The 22,122-nt window shown below is 40.1% G+C and overlaps 1 protein-coding gene across 2 annotated transcripts in view; it reads left to right on the top strand.

Annotated features, from left to right (window-relative positions):
* The window catches only part of skila (SKI-like proto-oncogene a), a 31,402-nt gene that overhangs the window by 3,923 nt on the left and 5,357 nt on the right, over positions 1-22,122 (top strand). For both annotated transcript variants that reach the window (XM_077724390.1, XM_077724391.1), the window contains exons 3-5: positions 17,796-17,903; positions 18,954-19,039; positions 20,308-20,465. In XM_077724390.1, the coding sequence (XP_077580516.1) occupies positions 17,796-17,903; positions 18,954-19,039; positions 20,308-20,465 (352 nt within the window). The remainder of the gene's footprint in view (positions 1-17,795; positions 17,904-18,953; positions 19,040-20,307; positions 20,466-22,122) is intronic.

The following is a 22,122-nucleotide window of genomic DNA, read 5'->3' as shown; positions in this document are numbered from 1 at the left end:
TATGATTGTGATTGATTGTTTGTCTTCTCGAGCTCTGTGATTGGCTGCCTCTAGCCCAAAGTCAGCTGGGATAGGCTCCAGCACCCCCTGTGACTCTAGTGAGGATAAAGCGGTTCAGAAAATGAGAGAATTTTGTGTATTTTTTTCAGATTTTTGTGTTGTTGGTAAAAAACTTCTGTTCCATAGACATCAAGCAATTGTTTTAGTTTCTATAAAATCATTTTTTAGAGTAGTCATCTGTTCACATAAACATTCTTTTCATCCAAATATCGGAATTCATTCAAGAAAAAAAATGTTGAATTGCCAGACGTATTTTGCTTGCCGGCTAACAAACATGGCTGATCAGGTGGACTAGACTCCGTCACCCCACTCCCTCCCGTGTGTTTTCTTAAGCCACTGTTGACCTACTCAACGTGTGTGTGTGTGTTTGCGAGAGAAGTCTTGGACAGGTGGTCTATTCAGACCGATGATGTCGGCGGGCCATGTGGCCACAGCTGAAGGGGAAGTGCATCATTTGTCCCCCCCCCCATTTGGGTCGCGCGGGGGTCACCGACAACGTCGCCCAACAAAAGGCCAATACGCCAAGCTCGCTAGACCGATGCTAAATCGACTCAACTCAACCCTGTCAAAATAAAATACATACCTAGATACAATCATTGATATATAATCCCGTACCTCTTCATAATAAAACCAACTTTAAAATATGCCGTTCATTAAAAATCCGCCTTATAGTGCGGCTAATACGCTCCACCTAAGTGAATTGGACCTGTATGGAACCATTTTAGCTAATATTTTGACTTTTTTTATTTTATTTTTTTAAAGAAAACTGATAAACTGTGTATGGTAGTAAAGATTTACTGTAGTAACGCCGTCTTTATTTTTTTTCTCCACGGAGAAGAAAGACGACCTGTCCGCTTCGAGTGTGATTAATGTTCCGTATGTTTTTTGTTGTTTTTTTTTGTCTCGCCGCTCCATTCGTCATTTTCTCCCCGACCGATAAAGGTCAACAGCCGTTGGAGATGATCCGACGCGAACCTCTTCTCGGGAAACTACCTTGTCATCTCGCTGTGGAGTGTTTTTTTTGGAGAGGTTTGTTTGTTTGTTTTTTTATGTAGTGGTAATAGCCATTTTAGTGTTTTGATGAGTGGGATAGGACTTGGAAAGATTGGGCTAATCAAGTTTGGGTTTTGCTAGTGTCTAATTAAAATGTTTCTCGACTTGTTTGGTCTGGCAAAATCTGGTTTTTGGAGGATTTTGGAGAAAATTTGGATTTTTGAGAGACTTTGTGTAAATGTTGGAGCGCTTGTGGTTTTTGGAGTATTTGGATTGAAACTTTATGGATCTTTTAGAGTCGGAATGAGCATTTTGGAGCATTTTGATTGGTCTTTTGGAGTCAGGAAATCTGAAAATTTTGATTTTTTTATGAGATTTTGGACACCATGTAAATTTTGGACTGTTTCCAGTTTGTGGAGGATTTTGATTGAAACTGTGGGTGTTTTAGAGTCTAAATGAGCATTTTGGAGCATTTTGATTAGTCTTTTAGAGTCAGAAAATTAAAAAAAAAAGATTTTTGTGAGACTTTGAACACCTAATGTAAATTTTGAACCACTTCCTCATGTTTTGGCGGATTTCCAGGCAACTTCCTGATAAATTCTGACCATTCCCAGCTCACTTTTTGTTGTTTTTAGGCCAGTCTTGGCTTCTTTATTAACCCATTCGCTGCCATGGAGTGACCAAAAATATGAATATGTCCAAAAACTAATAAAAAGCGCAATAGTACAGTACAAAACTCACAAAATCCGAGCTTTACATCCACCCTTATCCTCCAAAAAATATATATTTAAGCATTTAATTGTGTATAAAGTCATCCCTCAAATAGCCATGGCGGTATAGGCGTTATTGAAGGAAGCTCTCTCTGGCACCGGCGCACGCCTTTCCCCGAACAGGAAGTGTGGTAGACGTCCGCGGGTCTGAAAGCGAACATCCTCCAGACTCCGCCGCCTCGATGGCGGTGGCGCTGACGGTGACTCATAGTTTCCACAAGCCAGCCACTGGATGTTAGTGTTAAGCCAGGCGGCTAATGGCAACACAGTGGCTTTTTTTAGGGGGGTTTTGGGACGGGTCGCTTTGGCATGTTGTTGTAACTCGTTTCCCTTTGGCCCCAATTCACACACTGCGGCTTTTTTTTTACGATTAAGCGACTCAGACGGTGTTTGGGGATGTATTTTGGGGTTTTTTAGGGAACTTCGTGACTTTTCTTCACTGGCGTATCCTGTTGGGGGGGTGTTTGCTTTAAGAAAATGTACTTCAAACCCGTGCGCTACAAACAGCACTCTGTGCCCCGCAGCGTTGCCAGTGTAAACATAGACTGACACACATACACATATGCTAATATACCAAGAATCGCCCTTGTTTCAACTCATTGACTGCCATTGAAGGCCAGAGTTCATTGGCTGCCGCCCTTCCAGCTAAAATGGATTGGACATCTGCCAGGAATACTCATTGAATTCACAGCAGGACTAACTAACTCACTAAACTAATCGTGCAGTAGCCCAAAAAGTTTATAAGGTGCTTGTTTTAGGAGAGTTCATATTTTCAGGTGTTAAATATGTTTAAAGAAAATTTCACATTTTAATGAAAAATTTATTTTTTATAGATATATGCAGAAGGAAAGTTTGGATTATTATTAAATAAAAGGTATTTAAAAAATCTGAAAGTGCTATAGTGCATAAATTAATCTTTTTTTTGCGAGAAAATACATAAAGAAAGCTTTAATGGATTTATTTTACATTAGAATCATATTTTTAGAACAAAAAAAATCATAATCCGTCTTATTTTAGCCAAAATGAAACAATTTTAAAGGTAAATCTAAAATCGCTCTGTACATATTTTTCTTTTAAGGACAAAAACTCCCAAAACCCTGCCAAAAAAAGCCCTCATTCCCACAATGCAACTCCTCTAACATTTAAAATTGTCCTCCCACAAAATTGTCTGCCATCTTGTCTCCCTCGCAAGCCTTGTTTTGAACCACAGACGGCGTGACCCCATATTTTCGACATCACCGCGGCGCCACTTGACGCGTGTCACAACCCTGGCTCAGTCGATGGTGTCATCAGACCAAGAGAGAACGGCCCGCTCTGTTGTCTGACCCCGGCACCCCCAAGGCCACCCCACCCTCCTCCACGGCGGTCTAACACCCCCCCCCCCCCCCCCCCCCTGTCTGCGGCACACACAGACGTCCGACAGCTGCATTTCTCTGACTTCATTGCTGCAGTGACGCAGCTACGCTAGCTCGCTAGCCAATATAAATAGAGCTAGCTCGCTAACCGACTAGCCGTCTGCCTATTGGCGGCTCTGGCTTACCGTCATCCGTCTAATTGGATTGAAGCCCTCGTGCTAATCATTCTTCACCCCCCCCCCCCACCCCCTTGCTCTATTTCTGCGCTTTGACGTCCTCACTCCGACATTTCAGCTGTCGCCCACGTGGATCAATTCAGCGTAAGAACCCCCCACCCCATGGCCAGGGGGAGCCGTTGTTTTCCTTTGTAGGGACAGTTGTGTTTTTCGGAGAAAACGTCCACATATGCAAACAAGTCAATAGTGGTAGACACATTTCCAGCGTAGACCCCCTCGACGACCCCCACCAGTCCATTGGTTTCAATCGGCCGACGCTAACAAAATAAGCATCAAAAGAATCCGATAAGTGGACCGTTACGCTCGTTTGTGTGTCTGGGGAGGGGGAAACCCAGTACGCTATTGCGTAAGACATGGGTGGCAAAGTGGCGGCCCGGGGGCTAAACGTGGCCCGACGCATCATTTTTTGTGGCCCGAGTAAGTAAATCTTGAGTGCTGACTTTCTGTTTTAGGATCAAATTAAAATAAAGAGTATAGATGTATATTACATTTCCTGATTTCCCCCTTTTAAATCAATAATTGTTATTTTTAACCCATTTTTTCCATGTTTTTAGTTGTAAAATCTAAAAATATGTAAAAAAAGTTTAAATAAACATTTTTTTAGTTATATAAAAAATGAATATTCAGGGCTTTTAATCCAGTTCTTTTAATTCATTTATAAAAAAAATTAAATATATCTAAAATGGTTTACGTGAATTGAAGTTGCTGAAAATGAACACATTTGATGAAGCAAAAACTGAAAGTATTCTGTATGTACATTATAAATGAGCTACAATGTCCATTAGAATCCCTCCCTAGCGGGCCACCTTTGGCCCCCCCCGGCCCTATGTTTGACACACCCGGCGTACATCGTTAGTTCATGTCCTTTTCCAAAGTCCAATTATCCATTTATCCTGAATACACAGCAACTTCTTTGATGGTGCAGTCTGCGTAGGAGTGCCGAGCACGACCCTGTGTTTGCTCGCTCTTGTAAAAAGGGGCCCCCCTACCATGTGGAAGGGGAGGAGGGGGCTTGACCCCGGGGGACGGGGGGCGGGTATGTCGCCATCGGGTCAACGGTGCTACTGTTCCGTGGCCGTCCGTCTTCACTCAGTCAAAATATTAGGACGTCAAATTGGTTGTCTTTGCAAAAAAAATCGCCAAGAACTTTCAAAAATTAAATAAAAATAGATAATAGCAGAAAAAATCGCCACAAACTGTCTGAAAAATTATAAAAATAATTAATAGCAGAGAAAATCGCCCAAAAATGATAAAAAATAATTCTTAGCCAAAAAAATCGCTAAGAACTTAAAAAAAATCATAACAAAATAATTCATAGCAGAAAAAAATCGCTAAGAACTTAAAATTTTTAATAATAATAATAATAATATATAGCAGAACAAATGGCCAAGAACTTAAAAAAAAACAAAAATAATTAAAAGCAGAAAAAATCGCCAAAAAAATGATAAAAAATAATTCCTAGCCGAAAAAATCGCGAAGAACTTTAAAAAATCATAACAAAATTATTCATTGCAGAAAAAAATGCTAAAAACTTAAAAACAATAATAATTCATAGCAGAACAAATGACCAAGAACTTAAAAAAACAATCAAAAATAATTAATATCAGAAAAAATGGCCAAGAACTTCCAAAAAAAATAATAAAAAATAATTAACAGCAGAAAAAATCTCCAAGAAGTGAATTCACAATAAATGAGGGAATACTGAACATCAATCTTTCTCCTAAAATGAATTCCAAGCAATACACAAAAAACATTTTAAAGAAAAAAATAGTTTTCAACTAAAACAAAAGCCATCATTCATTCCATTTGCCTGTTATTTTTCACCAAAATGTCTCTTTAAGAAGGGCAATCACAGTTAGTTAGAATCGGATAGTTGTTTTCGCAAAGTTGGCCTCGGCGTGGGCGGGGGTCTTTTTTTTTTCCGGAATGTCGCTCGCTATCAGGTCATTGGCAACCGGCGTGGCGGCAGCGCCGCTGGAACGCCGCCAAATTGGCCGCTTTGACCAGTTTTGGCCTTGGTTTTTGGCCACCCTGGCATTAGTTACGCACCGACCCACAATCGGGCCGGGAAGCAAAACCCCCCCTTCGTATTTAAAGCACGCCGCCATGGCGGTTTAGCTCGCCCGGAAAAGAGGAAGGCCGCAATGTCGGTCGAGGCTTTGTGTCTGGAGCTCGCCCGCGGCGTGCGTGAGTTCGCTCAGACGGAGCTCAGACGGAACGCCGCAGACTAAACAAACGCGGCCAAATATATTCCGGCCTTTTAAAATAACCCTGCGTTCCTTGGCCGTGCCCCAACTCGGACCAGTTCAATTCTCATGTATGTGGAGTACTTTTTAAATATATATGTGTCGACGTGTCATGGCATTTTAAAGAAATAGAGTAAAAAATGTGACTAAAACGTTCCAAATACTTGAAAAAAATCCCATTGAATTTATTTGGATCGTACCATTTCTGACTCAGTCTTCAGTAGCAGTCATTGACTTCAATTGAGCTAGCCTGGCTAGCAATTAGCCATATCAACTTCACACATTTGTATATCTGGGTCAAGTGTGTTTGTAGATTTGACAATTAAATATTTGGGTGGTAGAAAGATTCAAATGTAAACAATTAGCTCCAGACAAGCTTTCTTACTGTTGGCTTCCTGTGACAGGTGGTTCCTTCCGCCAGCTGCTTTTTTTAGAACATAGTTTTTTAAATATTTTGCGTAGTACAACATAGTGTTTTTTACACACTTTATTCCAGTGTTAGCTAGCTGCCACCTCAACATAAAGTGTTGTTTTATTTTATGTTTTGACTTTGCTTTCTTACTGTTAGCCCACCCCCCCTGACAGATGGTTCCTTCCGCTAGCTGCTTTTTCCCTGCCACCTCCTTTTACATAGTACAACACTTATTTTATTTTCATTTTTTTAACAATCTTTCTAACTGTTAACTTCCTGTGACTTTTAGTCCCTTTGCTAGCTGCTTTTTCCTGTTACCTCATTTTACTTAGTACAACACAGTTATTCTCTTTTTCTTTTCTTTTGTTTTACAATATTTTTTACTGTTACCCCTCCCTGTGACAGTTGGTTCAGTCCACTAGCTGCTCCACATTTTGCATAGTACAATATAAAGCATTATTTTATTATCATTTATTTTTGCCACTTTTTCTTCCTTTGTTAACTAGTTACTTTTTCCAGCCACCTCATTTTACATAGTACAACATAAAGCGTTATTTTATATTATTTCTTTTACCTGCTTTCTTACTGTTACCCCCCCTGTGACAGTTGGTACCTTCCACTAGCTACTTTTTCCCGCCACCTCATTTTGCTTAGTACAACATAAAGCGTTATTTAATTTCCCTTCAAATGAATTCCACGTCCAGCACTACCATCGAGTTAAACAAATGTCCCCCTTAAGGACTCTCAAAAGCTTATGAAGCCCATCTTTTTCCAAGATCGGACCCCCTTTACCACCCCCCACTTCTTGGCAATTTCCCGTCCAATCGGATTCGAGGAAACAATTCTCCCATCGGCCCCCGTCTTCCAGAATGAGATTGTTTTTGGCAACTCGTTCAAAGAAAGTCTTTCCAGAAGCCAAAACAAAAAGCGCCAACACATTTGTAGCCCGCGTCCGGTCCATCCAAAGGAGGCGACCAATCCATTGGTAACCGTCCGGTCTCCGTGGGAGACTCCAAAAGTGCGTTTACATTTGAAAGGCCTTTTCCCCCTCTGATTAATGAAGACGGACTCTGGTACTCTGGTTCCACAGGAAGTCCCGAGCTCAAGTCCCCTCTCTAATATTTCATCCCGGCAGATGGGGAAGACGAGAATGGCGGATATCAAAGGCGTGTCGGCGGTCCCGTCGAGACGTGGAACGCGGCCGCCCAGCTCATCCATTATGCATGCTACATACAAACAACGAGGAATTGTCAGGCCTCGCCGTAATGGGAATCCCCGTTGCCCCGTTTATTCTCGTCATTTATTTGCCGTCGAGTCGAGCGGCCATTTTTTTCCGCCTGTATTGTTTTTTCTTTTAGTTTTGATCATCTCTTTCTTGGAAAGTCAGCAAAATGTTTGCCCGGAGGCATATGTGATATCTTTTGGTGGTGAGTTTAGTTCTCAAAATTGGTCGAAATTAGGTTTTTGGAGGTTTCATGCCTATAAATGGCAAAAACAGTGTTGTCAAACATAGGGGCGGAGGGCCAGGTGTGGGCCGTTTGAGGGTCCAATCCGGTCCAAGGGGTGTTTTCTGTCTGAAAGCTAAATTGTAGCACATTTGTATTGTAGAAATGGAATTTATATTTTTTTCTGCGCTTGTTTGGGTTTTTTTGCAAAAAAAACCCACAAAACAAAAAACAACAAATAATTTAATCAATATAAAATACAGAAACCCAATCATTCACAACCAAATAAAAAATACTTTCTCTCTTCTCTGTGGCGGCCATTTTAAAGCACCCTCTCCCATCCAAAAGCTAATTTGTAACTTGGGACGTTTTCCATCCGTCAAGGCCGTCCAATCTTTCGGAATGAATCACTTCCCCGTCCGTCCCCGAATGCTTCGTCATTGGCCGGTAGGAAGGACGCCAGACCAGACGCTGACCTCAGCGTGATAAGGACATGACACACACACTCACACACACACTCATTTACAAAGATAAGCAGCCGGCCGAGTAGACACACCCCGCGGCAACCCCCCCCCCCCCAAAAAAAGTGCCTGACTTCCTGTCACTTTGCGGTCTCGTCTTCCATTGACGGACAGACGGGACCTAATTTGGTGGTTTTCCCACTCAGTTTTTTTCAGCCCAGGTGCATTTGAGTCACTTTTTGATGAAATCCCAGCAAGTGACTCACACAGTGGGTCCAATCTATGTTACCAGCGGGCCGCGTTCCAATAGGTTTATCTTTTGTTTTGACTTGGCTTCCCTCAATAGGCAGGCACACTGACAGGAAGTGACATTTCATGTTGGATTCTCCCCATTTTTATTAGCTGATTATGGCTTAGAAAACGTCTTTTTTCAGTCAATTCTTCTCAAATTAAATTATTTTATTTGACTAGGAATTCAGTCTAATTTCATTTTTCGAGGTAAAATTCATTTTTCTTTGTAATGACTTTGATTTCTTCTCACGGAAAATGCCGACTCATCATCGATTGATTTCAGAAAATTATAGTTTGAGGTATTTTTATTGATTCTAACTTTGGCTTATGAAATGTAACTCTTTGTATTTCATAACTTTACTAAAATTTCAAATATGTCAAGCTGAAAGTGTAGTTGTCGGACAAAGAAAGCATAAAAAGTGACTAAAATTGCAATGAGGAGTGCTCAATTGATCTCTTAATACCATATTTTTATTTATCAAAAACAAATATTTAAGCATATTTTCTTCTTATACCAAATCTTGTATAATTAATCCCCCCAAAAAGTTTTTACCCTCTTATAGCTTTAATGTTGCATACTTCTATTCAAATTTTTGACATAGTTACTGTAATATTGTGACTTCATTCCGATTAAAAACGTTCCTTAATCACATTTTTCTACAAATTGAAACCAAGTGATTTGAGGAGCTCCCTTGGCTCTTTATAGAAGCTAAAAAAATGTTTTTGCGCCACCAAAAATCTGCCCGTGTGCGTGTGACCGAGACGACGGGGATGCCCGAGGGGTGCCGGGTGGTCTGCGCTGAGAGAAGGAAGGGAGGGGTTGCGGGGGTTGACGGTGGCTAGCAAAGCAAAAATGGCCACGCAAAGAGACATGCAGAAATGGAGGCTTCAAACAAGCCCCGCCCGCCATGTATAATGGATGAAAGTCTGCTCTTTTTTACTCTATTTTTAACTGAAATACATTTGCCTTTTTTTTCAACGCTAAAAAGCCTTGTCTCAAAATGCGCAAAGTCCAAATTCAAGTAAAAAAAAAAATCTAGGTCACTGTAAATTTTGGATACTTTTATTTTGAAGGGATTTCCAGGCTCCTTGTTGGTTTTGGGTCCTTTTATGAGCTCATTGTTTGTCATTGTACACTGTTTAAAAAAATTTGAATGTCGTCTGGCTAGTAGCGCTATGATGATACATGCGTGCACTATGTAAAAAAAATAATAATAAATAAATAAGAGAATGTTTGGTGTTTGTCGCAGGAATGACAAACATTCACGTGGTTGCATCTGCAGTCTAGACACGCATCATTTCCAGTACATGTAATTATGGTAATTATCACTAATGGCGTAATTAATAGTTACGGCCAAGTCGGATCATCCTGCAGCTGCACGGCGAGACTTCCCGTTTGTCATGTTTCAGTGCCGTTGACGATGGGGCAGGCGTCCGGTCGAATCATAGTGGGAAGAGCAGGCCGGCCATCTTGGATTGGCCAATAAATTCATATTAAATGATATGAAAATAACAGGGATTGGAATTGAAAGAGTTTATTTTTCAGCATGTTTAATATTTGAGTAGTGCTTAATATCGAAGTACTGTTTAATATCGAAGTACTGTTTAACATCTAAGTACTGTTTAACATCTAAGTACTGTTTAACATCTAAGTACTGTTTAATATCTAAGTACTGTTTAAACCAGATCTCAAAATTACATTCATGAGAGTTTAATATCTAAATATACTGTTTTCAACAGTACTTAGATATTAAACAGTACTTAGATATTAAATAGTACTTAGATACTAAACAGTACTTAGATATTAAACAGTACTTAGATATTAAACAGTACTTAGAAATTAAACAGTACTTAGATACTAAACAGTACATAGATATTAAACAGTACATAGATATGAAACAGTACTTAGATTTTAAACAGTACTTAGATATTAAACTCTGTCTCATGAATATAATTTTGAGAGCTGTTTTTCAACAGTAAACTTTCTGTCACCATTTGACCGGCGACCAAAAGTCCGAGCACCGAATTTACATATAAAGTACTGCTTTACTTACATAAAATGTTGTGGAACCAATTCATTTCATAAGTAGAGGTACAACTAGTGTCCCAGAGCTTTGAGTCCATTTATTTGCAGTGTACAATGCATGTGTATGTGTGTGTGTGTGTGTGTGTGTGTGTGTTCTAAGGCAATTTGTCCATTCATGAGCTGACGTTATTAAGACTCCCCTCGCGTAGAACATCGATGCGAGGCGCCGCCGACCCCCCGTCGTCGCCAGGGATTCGGCGGCAGATGAATAGAAAAAATTGATCCAGACGGTACGTATATATTTTGGCCATTTTAATGCGCCGGATCATCGCAAAATAAAAGGCGAAGACGCAGTAAAGCCGAGAGGAGCGAAATATTGTACACCGTTATGTTTATAACTCGGGCACTTTAACCTGCGGAAGTGCACCGGGGCAGCTTGTAAAATGGCGGACGGTCACGGGGTGACGTTTTAGCAATTGGTGCAAAATTTACGATGTATCGCCGGAATTTGTTGGGGTTTTCTTGGTGGGACGGTGAAGGAGTGCTGAGCGTGTCAGGCTCGCAGTTTGGGGGTCGGGGGTTAAATTCCAGTTTGGTCCTAGCTGTGTGGAGTTTGTATTTTCTTTTGTGGGTTTTTTCTGGGTACTTTGCTATACTATGACATCCCCAAAAAAATGTATGCTAGGCTAATTGGATGCTAAATTGTTCATAGTTATAACTGATTGTTTTTTTGTCGTCCTGTGATTGGCTAAACCGATTTAGGGTGTGGCCTGGCTCGTGCCAGGAGTTGAATAAGCTCTAGCACCCTCTCCCAAATGAATATAAACAGACTGTTGTTGTTTTAAAGTTTGATTGATGGGTTACGGGTTTGTCATGTATTTTTAATAGCAAAAGATGCGAAGAATGTTGCTTAGCAGTAGCGTTATGCTATTTAAAAAAAAAACTTTGTACTTGCACAACAAGTTTGAAGGCTCTGGCGTGTGTACCGCTAGACAGGAAGTGTGTTTGGACAGTACGCCGCCGCCGTTGCCGCCGTCGTCTGGCAGGGCCTGACAGACTGCGGCAGGATGTGGTGGAAGCAGACAGGGCGTGAGCACGTCTCTGTGGGCCACTCTTCCAGCAACAGCGCACCCAAATAAGAGAGACCACTTCCTCCTTCTGAGAAAAAGACAAATTAGAACATTGTCTGACGAATGGCAAAGCGCGTGATTGGGCCCAAAGGGCGACAAGGGAGATCCGGCATTGGCATGGTTAGCTCTTTTTTCTGAGTAATATAAAATGTACTCGTTTAAAATGGAAAGCCATTTTGTTTCCAAGTGGCTATTTTAGTTAGTTTTGCTCTTTTATTCGGATTTTGGACATTTTGGAGCTAATCTTGCCTAGCAACAAGCTAGCAACAAGACATTGCTTCGCCTTGTGTCTCATAAATCAATTCATTCATTCATTTTCTGAAGTGCTTAATCCTCAAAAGGTTCGCAGGGGTGTTGGAGCCCATCCTAGCTGACTTCAGACCAGAGGCGGGGCAACATTCAAATCCCACTCGGCTGGACTGACCTGGATTCGAACCCAGAACCCCTGAGCTGTGAGGCACTCTATAGCATAACATAGGAATATTAGCAGATAGCCTAATATAGGCACGCTAGTGGATAGCCTAACATAGGCACACTAGAGGCTAGCATAACATAGGAACGCCAGAGTTAGCATAACATACCGAGTGATCTGGAAATTGCAGCAAAAAATAAGAAAAACACGCAAAAATCTTTGTTTTCAATCCAAAAAAATTACATCAACTGGATCGGACTCACAGCTCGGGTCCTGGGTTCGAATCCAGCTCGGTACACCCGTGTGGAATTTACAGTTGCACTCTTTGACACTTTTTTGGATTCAAAACATAGATTTTTGCATGTTTTTTCTTCTTTTTGGTTGCAATTCCCAGAGGACCTTCAACGCTAACCACCCACCCGCTAGCTAGACAAATCCGCTACAATTTACGGCAATGTCCCTGAGATGAAAGTTCAAAGCTAAGACCCTGTTCCTTATTTATCAGTCTTCCGATAAGATATTGGAAGTATTTTTTCCTTTTTACCCGCGTACACACCAACATGGACGACACGTGCACCCACACATTCACCACACCATAAAAAGCTTTATCTAAACAGCTACTTAATCATTGTTTGAACTCCACAATTAAAGTACGTCGTTGCGACCGCTCGTTAGCACCATTCATTTTATGATTGACCGACATGGCGCCGCTCTTTGTACACCCGCACTTTTTCCCCCCATCTGTTATGTATACAGTGTATTTTGTAGTGACGTGTACAAAAATGAAGGTCAATAGGATCTCATTCTTTTTTATGCTTGTTTTCGTTGTCGTATCGTGGTCGTTTATTAGTTAGCCTCCGCGCTAAACGTACGTCTTTCTGCTCCAATAACGTCGTCCGCTAGCGAGGCGTCACGTGAGTGCGCTAACGGTCTGGGGAATATGCCCGGGCTGCGGAAATGGGTCACCCATAGTGTTGACAGTCGGCCCAGTCAGTCAGTCAGTCAGTCTGTCTAGAGCAGTATGTTTTCTTTCATCTGCTGCCTCTCGCTGTTACGACGTGGGCTCCGGGGGGTCGGATCTGGGCCGTTAGTGGGTTGTTCCGCTTGTTAGCTCACTCATGCTATACGTACAAGATTAAACTGCATTTTATTAGATTTTTTTTTCACACAGGTGCCGTTAAATTTCCTTTTTTTGTCAATATATTGGACGCCTCGTTCAATAGGGTGCTAGCATGACACTAAGCTAGCGTATGTTATGCTAGCCTCTAGCTTGCGTATGTTATGCTAGCCGCTGGCATGCATATGGTATGCTAGCCACTGGCACACTTATCTTATGCTAGCTGCTAGCGTGCTTATATTATGCTAGTCGCTGGCGTGTCTATGTTATGCTATCCGCTGGCATGCCTATGTTATGCTATCCACTAGCATGCCTATGTTATGCTAGTCGCTGGCGTGTCTATGTTATGCTAGCCGCTAGCATGCCTATCTTATGCTAGCCGTTGGCTTGCCTATGTTAGGCTATCCGCTAACATGCCTATGCTATGCTAGCCTTTACCGTGCCTATGTTATGCTAACCTCTAGCGTGCCTATGTTATGCTAGCCTCTAGCATGCCTATGTTAGGCTATCCGCTAACATGCCTATGTTATGCTATCCACTAACGTGGCCATGTTATGCTATTCACTAGCGTGCATATGTTGTGCTAACTGATAACGTGCATATGTTATGCTATCCACTAGTGTGCCTACTTTATGCTAGCCACTAGCGTATGTTATGCAATCCGCCAGCGTTTGTATGCTATGGTAGCTGCCAGCGTATGTTATGCTAACTAAATTTTACACCCTTGTGTAGTACATAGTGTGTTTGTGTGTGTAGTAGTAGTAGGCAAGCAGACTCCCGGTGATTAGGAAGAAACGGGGCAGAGTTCAGATGAACGAGTGTGCGGAATGCTAATCCACATTGTCACAAGGCGAGCTTCGGCCTCACACTGGGATGGACTTTGTGTGTGTGTGTGTGTGTACCAGAATAATGCGCCGGGAGGGGTGCCGTATTGCGGCTCCCCCCCTGCATGTCTGTGAGCAGCTCACATAAGAGTGCTTCATTACCACAGATTAGGACAACATGGTGTTTGTTAATGAAAAATAAATTAAAAAAAACAAGGGCGAGTGAAAGAGCCATGTGCGGCCCACCCACCCGGCTGCCGTTGAGGTGCGCCAACACGCTCATTAAGCCATGTGTGCATATGGTAGACAGACAATATTATATTTAAAAATAATCAGGGCAAAAGTGGGCCAATATATATATTTAACCACAGACATGTTCACCATTGGCAGATTAGTAAACATTTTTCACAGTAGCAAAGTGTCCTTTTTACAAAAAAAATCACTTAATCCATCGTTAAAAAACTAATACTGATTAGTATTGATTACCCACGACCTATTGATAACCCTCCTGACCTCTCTTATTTATTTTATTACCTACCAATAAACCTCACATATCTTTTTAAACCAAACCATGCAGAATTGGACCCTCGTGCTTTTGGTCGCCTACCCACACATTCTGCACTGCAGTGGCTTTCCCGTGGCTTTTCCGTCAGTATCTGGACAAGACGCCCTCCACTCCCCCCCCATTTTTTTTCTCTCTCTAGTCTACCACTGCAGTAGTGAAGAAAAGGGAAAAAATCCAGCCAATCAAAAAGCGGCGTAAACAGACGAGCCCCTTTCAGTTTAGCAACACACACACACACACGTATATACACACACCTGTCTGTGCTTATGCCTTGGGGCTGTTACATGTGCAAACACACGCTTATTCATGTGAGTCTTTGTAAACACGCGGCTATCCCGACAAGCCGCTCGTTAGTGAGCCATGATCAAATATGGCCGGGAGGAGACTCTTCTTTCATTTCAGACATAAATGTTGGACATTGTGAACTATATGCAGAAAAATAGATGGTAATTTTATTAAGTAACGGAATATGATTTGTTTAAAATGACAATTCTTATTAATTAGCGGAATATGATTTTTTTAAAATGACAATTCTTATTAATTAGCGGAATATGATTTTTTTAAAATGACAATTCTTATTAATTAATGGAATATTTTTTAAATGATTTAATTAACAGAATATGATTTCTTTTAAATGATAATTCGTATTAATTAACGGAATGTGATTTTTTTATGACAATTCTTATTAATTAACGGAATATGATTTTTTAAAAATGACCTTATTAATTAATGGAATATTATTTTTTATTACAATTCTTATTAATGGATTTTTTAAAATGACAATTCTTGTTAATTAACGGAATATTATTTTTTATTACAATTCTTATTAATGGATTTTTTTTAAATGACAATTCTTATGAATTAACGGAATATTATTTTTATTACAATTCTTATTTATGGAATATTTTTTTATGACAATTCTTATTAATGGAATATTTTTTTAAATGACAATTCTTATTCATTAACAGAATATAATTTTTAAAAATGGCAATTCTTATTCATTAACAGAATATAATTTTTAAAAATGGCAATTCTTATTAATTAACAGAATATGATTTTTTTTTACTTTTCTTATTGACGCACGACGCAATATGATTTTTTTATGACAATTCTTATGACACACGACAAAATATGATTTATTAATTATTTTTTGGACTGTTGGCAGCGCTCCTAAAATCCCCCCAAAATGTGCATCTCATCCCACTTGGGATACTTTTAATCCTCCCCCTGCTAATGAACAAAGTATGAAATAATAAAGGAGCTATTGAGAAGGCGTAATCCCCGCACCGTTGGCATAATCTGCTAAACAAAGGCGGATTATCCAGCCGCGTGTCAGGTGGCTGCTTTACCTGCTTGTCACACTCATTTAGGGCTTGTTTTCAGAGCTAATAGCGACAACCCGTGGGACTCTGCCTCTCAAATTCATTATACGTCTATTGCTAGTCCTCACAAGGTTTGCAGGGGGTGCTGGAGCCCAACCTGACTCCACATTGACTTTAAAAATGTGACAGATGGGCGGGGTCAGCATAAAATGCGATACATATAAAAAAGTGCATCCGTTAACAGTACATATGAAACATAAAGAGAAAAAAGGACTAAAGTATTAATATACTCATTAATCATCATTAAAGTCAAAAGTACAAAGTCAAGTCAAAAGTATTAAGAAATATTAAAATATCATTAAAAAAAAGATAGAAGGGCTGTAAAACACCAAAAACAAATAAAAGTGGACAGACAAACTGCCACTGGCTTCCGAGTGATGGCGCCATCTTGAAAAAAAAATTTGGACAACGTCGGCGGGCCGGATTAAAAAGCCTAACTGGGCCATATGTGGCCCGCGGGCCGTAGTTTGCCCATTCCTGCCATAGCCCAACAACACACAACTACTCACACTCCTAGCCAGGGGTAATTTAGAGTGTCCAATCAACCTACCATTCAAGTTTTTTTAATGTGAGAGGTAACCTGGAGTACCCAAAGAAAACCCACACAAACTCCGCATAGGTGCACTAACCCGGATTCTAACCCAAAACTATCAGGCCGACACGACCTACATAAGTAAACCACTCCCCCTCTGGTCCACCCTCATTAAAAATCCAAACCAGGCATTTTAAAAACCCGCTTTTTTTCCACCCTTCCCATCATCTAAAATTGGCGATTTCCGATCACGCCATCCCTCTCACTGGCCTGGTTTCGCCGCCTCGCATTTACCAAGCACGTACGCACACGCACGCCGCTGGCTTCCAAAACAGATATCATGAATCATAAAGATCCGGGAGCACCCGTAGACATGTATATAGTAGTACTATATAATATATATATAATGTAGAGCAGCACACGCTCACGCCGAAAGAGACTCCCAGCTGCGTGGTAGCCCGCCTGGCCATGAATCACCCGCACGCCAGCGCGTAATGGCAACCCACTCGCCGACTTTGCTCCTCTTTTATTCATGGAGCTTCCTCGGCAGGCCTCCGTCACCCCCGCTAGACGAGCCGCGCTTTTTCGGTGGCGTTGTTTTTTGCATCTCCCGGACGCCATTTGTACTCTCCATTTCAAAAGGGGGTTGATGTGGTATTTTTTGCAACATATTTTTGATACCTCCAACGTATTAATAGCACTTTTTGTATTTATTTGAAGAAACCTAGCCAATGTATAAGAGGTTTTTAGTTACATTTTATGGGGGGTAAATCTGTTGTGTAGCACAAAATAATTCATATTTTGATTTTCAAAAGGAATCTGCATAAATAATCTAATGTGATGAATTTATTGTGATTTTTTTGTGGAACTTTTATGCTCGTTTTTATGCAGTTGTTTTGACTAGTGTAAACATATATATGTGTATATATATGAATGTATGTGTATGTATGTGTATATATGTATATGTATGTATATGTATGTATATGCATGTATATGTATGTATATGTATGTATATGTATGTATATGTATGTATATGTATGTATATGCATGTATATGCGTGTATATGCATGTATATGTATGTATATGTATGTATATGTATGTATATGTATATGTATGTATATGTATATGTATATGTATGTATATGTATATGTATATGTATATGTATATGTATATGTATATGTATATGTATATGTATATGTATATGTATATGTATATATATATATATACACATATACTTACATACATATATATGTATATACACATACATCACATAAATACATATATATGTTTATACATATACATACATATATATGTACCGTATTTTCACGACTATAAGGCGCACCCTCAATGAATGACATTTTTCCATATATAAGGCGCACTGTATTATAAGGCGCACTGTCTATTTTGGAAAAAAAATTTAAGACTTTTAAGTGCGCCTTATAGTCGTGAAAATACGGTATATACACACACATACATACATATATATGTATATAGACATGAATTTGACTCGACCTTGACACGTCCTTTTTGTCTTCCAGAAGGCGACGGCGGGGGACGAGGACCCGGAAAAGCAGGCCGGCAACAAAGCCTCGGCGGACCTCTGCTCCCCCGGCGGCAAGTTGGCCGAAGCCGAGCCCACCGGGAAGGTCAGTCCACGCTTTGCGATCTCTCATCCATCAACTGGGCTTGCTCCGGCGCCCTGGCGTACACGCGGGTCAGCTCACTGTATCGACTAGCACACGAGTCATTTTGCGATTTGTCAGGAAGCAAACACGTGCAATAACACAGCTGCACACATTCTTTATTATGATATACCGTATTTTCTGGCATATAAGCCGCCTCTGTGTATTGGCCACACCATTAAAATGGCCTTAAAACCATAGAATTTGACAATTTCTCGCATATAAGCCTCCCCTAAGTCACAATTTTCACTTACATATTCATATTTTTACTAGGGAGTACAAATGTTTTACTTTGAAGGGAGAATCTTAAGAAAAATCATCAGTTCTGGATTGCACATTCCAAAGGGGCGGAGACAAATTAAAATAGGAAGTCATGTGACCTGTACAACCAAGAAGTGCTGCAATGGGAGGCACAAATATGCAAGTTTTTTCCCGTTTTAAGCAACATGCAGTTTATTTTTTTCTTGAATTTCATTCATATACATCCAATTAAATTTTATTAAGTGCTTATATTTTCTTTATTTTGTCCATATTAGCCACACTCATTCTCAGTCTGCCATAGATCGCCTCCTTGTGGCCTTCTTTTGTGTGGCTCCAGTTTTTTGAACTAGTTCTACAATGTCTCATGTGTCTTTATGTCTGTCTTGCTACTACAACCAAAAAATCCCAAATACGGGATGAAATCAATTCTAATCTAATCTAATTATCTTTCATTATGACATTTTGTGCATATCAAGTCTAATTTATGCGCATATAAGCCGTACAATCAATTCATTTAGCAACAAATACGGTTTATATGCGAGAAAATACGGTATCTCTCAATTTTTTTCCAACATACACACACATACGGATGCCTGTAATTCTGCAGGTGATTTCTCATCCACATCCACCGACGTCATATATTAGCGCTATTAGATTAGCTTCTGCTTTCCAGCCGACGCTGGCGTACGTCTAAGAAGCTTTTCTATTGGTTCCCTCATTCCAAATGGCACGTTTTCCTTTTTTGCTCCACAGGCCAAGAATTCTCGGACCTTGTTGTACAATCATCTTTTCCCGGACATCAAAGAGGAGCCGGGGCACCCCGTGCTGGCCCACCCCAGGTACTACAACCTCAACATGAACATATGTATGTCACCTGAATGGCACACATTTCATATACGGTCCTCGGGAATGGCTTTTGATGTCGTACTTGGGCGTGTAGAGGAAAAAAAATGCTTTTGATCTGCTCTTTGATAACTGAAGCGAAAGTCCAAATCAAAACTAGTTCTCATATAGTCGGCAAAATGTGTTTTTCAATGAATTTGACACCCAGACCAGCTTAAAGATGAACTTTATCGGGATATATAGATGTTTTTTTTAATTGCACTAACGTCAACCTGATTTGATGTGGGCTGGACCATTTTAGATATATTTAATTTTTTTAAACAAATAAATAAATTTAAAAAAAAATCTAATACTTATAAATAAATATTTTTTTATTTATAATAATACAAATAAATAAATAAATGAAAATTAATATATATATATATATATATATATATATACATATATATATATATATATATATATATATATATATATATATATATATATATATATATATATATATATATATATATATATATATATATATATATATATATATATATATATATATATATATATATATATATATATATATATATATATATATATATATATATATATATATATATATATATATATATATATATATATATATATATATATATATATATATATAATAATATAATAATCAAAATATAGAAATAAATTAACAAAAAACATTTACACTATGTTGGTGGGCCAGATTAAAAAGCCTATTGGTATGTGGCCCACCAGCCATAGTTTGCCCATGTCTGACTTAGTGTCACGTTCCATTTCTATTAGCAGCACACTTGTCAACTAGCCGGCGTGTATTATTCAAGCCAACCTGTTTTTTTTAACCTACTTTCTACTGTCTAGAGGGGGGGTCTTTGATGTTTATGATAGTGAAGGGGGGGGGGGGTTCTCCCCTAGCAAAGAAGCAGATAGCGCCACCTGGACATTTGCGATAAGCCCAAGGTCTGTTTAGGCGGAGTCCGTGTAAACAGAAGATAAGCCCGAGCTCCATATTCAGCCACGCCATGTTTTTTTTATTTTACGGGTGCGCGTGGCTTTTAATTCGGGTGTTTTATTTCATATCCTCCCTTGTAAAGTCATCACTTGTGAGATTTTTAAGAGAACTTTTGCTTTTTTAAGTGCTGTCGGCCACATTCAGGCTCAAAAAAGTCAATTATGAACAAATGGATTTAATGAAATCAATTTACATGGTTTTTATGTGGGTGTTTTTTTTCTCTTTCTTTTATAGTTACTACCTGTACCCTTACGATAAGATGGTGGCGCCGAATGTGTCGCTACGCAGGGAGGCGGAGATGAGCCCCGAGATGATGAGCGCGCTGCTCAAGCACCACTACGGCCGCGGGGTGCCGCAGCACCACCACCACCACCACGATGAACCTCCCATGGGTTAGTAGCAACTCGTGATGAATAAGCGTCACGCTAAATTGCTTTTTAAGGTCACGCTTTTCCGTAAATATGATTTTATTTGATGTAAACAACGACGCGTTTCATGAAACCGAAAACCCGCTGGCGGGAAATCTGGCCAATAAATGACACTCTTTATTCTCATAATTATCATAATTACAATTTAAAGGGGAATTATATCCGGGTAAAAACAGCTGGTTGTGTTTTTTGGGGGTGCCTTGCTCAAGGGCAGCGCATTATTTGGATTTGGGACTGGCAACCCAAAATATGTACTGCAATTTTCTTTTCTTTAAGCTTAATTGTTTTCTTTTAAAGAATATTTAAGAAATATACATGACATTTTATGCTTTTTTTTAAGCAGTCGGATTTTTTTATAGAAAAACACCCCTTTCAATATAAAGTTAAGGTCTGCTTACTAACCACTAGAATCCCAAATTGTTTTATTAAGATGATTTTGTGTATTTAGAATTAAATAGAAGACTTTTGTAGAGGAAATTTAGAAACTATAAATAGATTGATGTATTGTTACGTTGGAATTTTAATGTTAAATTCTATGTTAAGTCATTGTTAACCCTTTAAATCAATGACGGTGATTGGCGTCCAATCAATTTCAACTCCATCCAATCGAAAATAAAATGCCTTCATTTTCCGAACCGCTTAGGCTCGCGAAGGGTGCCGGATCCTATCCCAGCTAACTCCAGGCACATTGACTTTAAAACAGATGGGCGGGGTCAGCATAAGATACGATAACATATAAAAAAGTGCATCCGTTAACAGTACATATGAAACATAAGGAGAAAAAAAGGACTAAAGTATTAACATAATCATCACTCATCATTCAAGTAGAAAGTATAAAGTACAAAGTCAGGTAAAAGGTATTAAGAAATATTAAAATGTCATTTAAAAAAAGATAGAAGGGCTGTAAAACACCAAAAACAAATAAGAGTGGACACAGCTACTGCCACTAGCTTCCGCGTGACGGCGCCATCTTGGGGAAAAAAATATTTGGACAACGTCGGCGGGCCGGATTAAAAAGCCTAACGGGGCCATATGTGGCCCGCGGGCCGTAGTTTGCCCATATCTGTGTTAAGCCGACGCGCCAATGAGTTACCGCTGACCTTTCAATAATACACCAATGGAGCTGGCTACGTAAATAAGCGGCACACACATCCGCGAGTTGTTAGCATTCCCGCGACGTGAGCTGGAGAGACAAGCACGCTTATGGGGGTGACGTGCTACGTGCTCGCCCGCAGCCACGCGCATAATCATGTGCTGACCTTCACTTGAAGACTGGGAGGGGGCGGGAGGGGTTTTTCACGATTGGTGCCACTGACCTCCTTTCCCACATTCGGGTTGCACATGGCGCTAACAAACGGACGCGCTTTGGCGTTCCAGTCCGCCTATCGGCGACCATTTTTATCCATGCGTCCTTTTTTGTTTTTCTTCTCTTTTTTTTCCCTTGGTCTCTCCCGCCCACGCAGACTGCCGTCACTTTCCCCTCCTCCCGTCCCGCCGATGCTAAAATGGCCACTTTGCACCAAAATGGTGGACTCCCCGCGTCTTTTCAGACGTGGATGGGACGCGCCGTTTGTTTATTTTATGTGTGTGGGATTAAAAAGGAGGGAAAATATGGCACATA

The sequence above is a fragment of the Stigmatopora nigra genome, chromosome 9 (genome assembly GCF_051989575.1).
Source record: "Stigmatopora nigra isolate UIUO_SnigA chromosome 9, RoL_Snig_1.1, whole genome shotgun sequence".
NCBI lineage: Eukaryota > Metazoa > Chordata > Actinopteri > Syngnathiformes > Syngnathidae > Stigmatopora > Stigmatopora nigra.
Note: the sequence above shows the minus strand (reverse complement) of the source record. Positions and strands in the feature narration are given on the sequence as shown.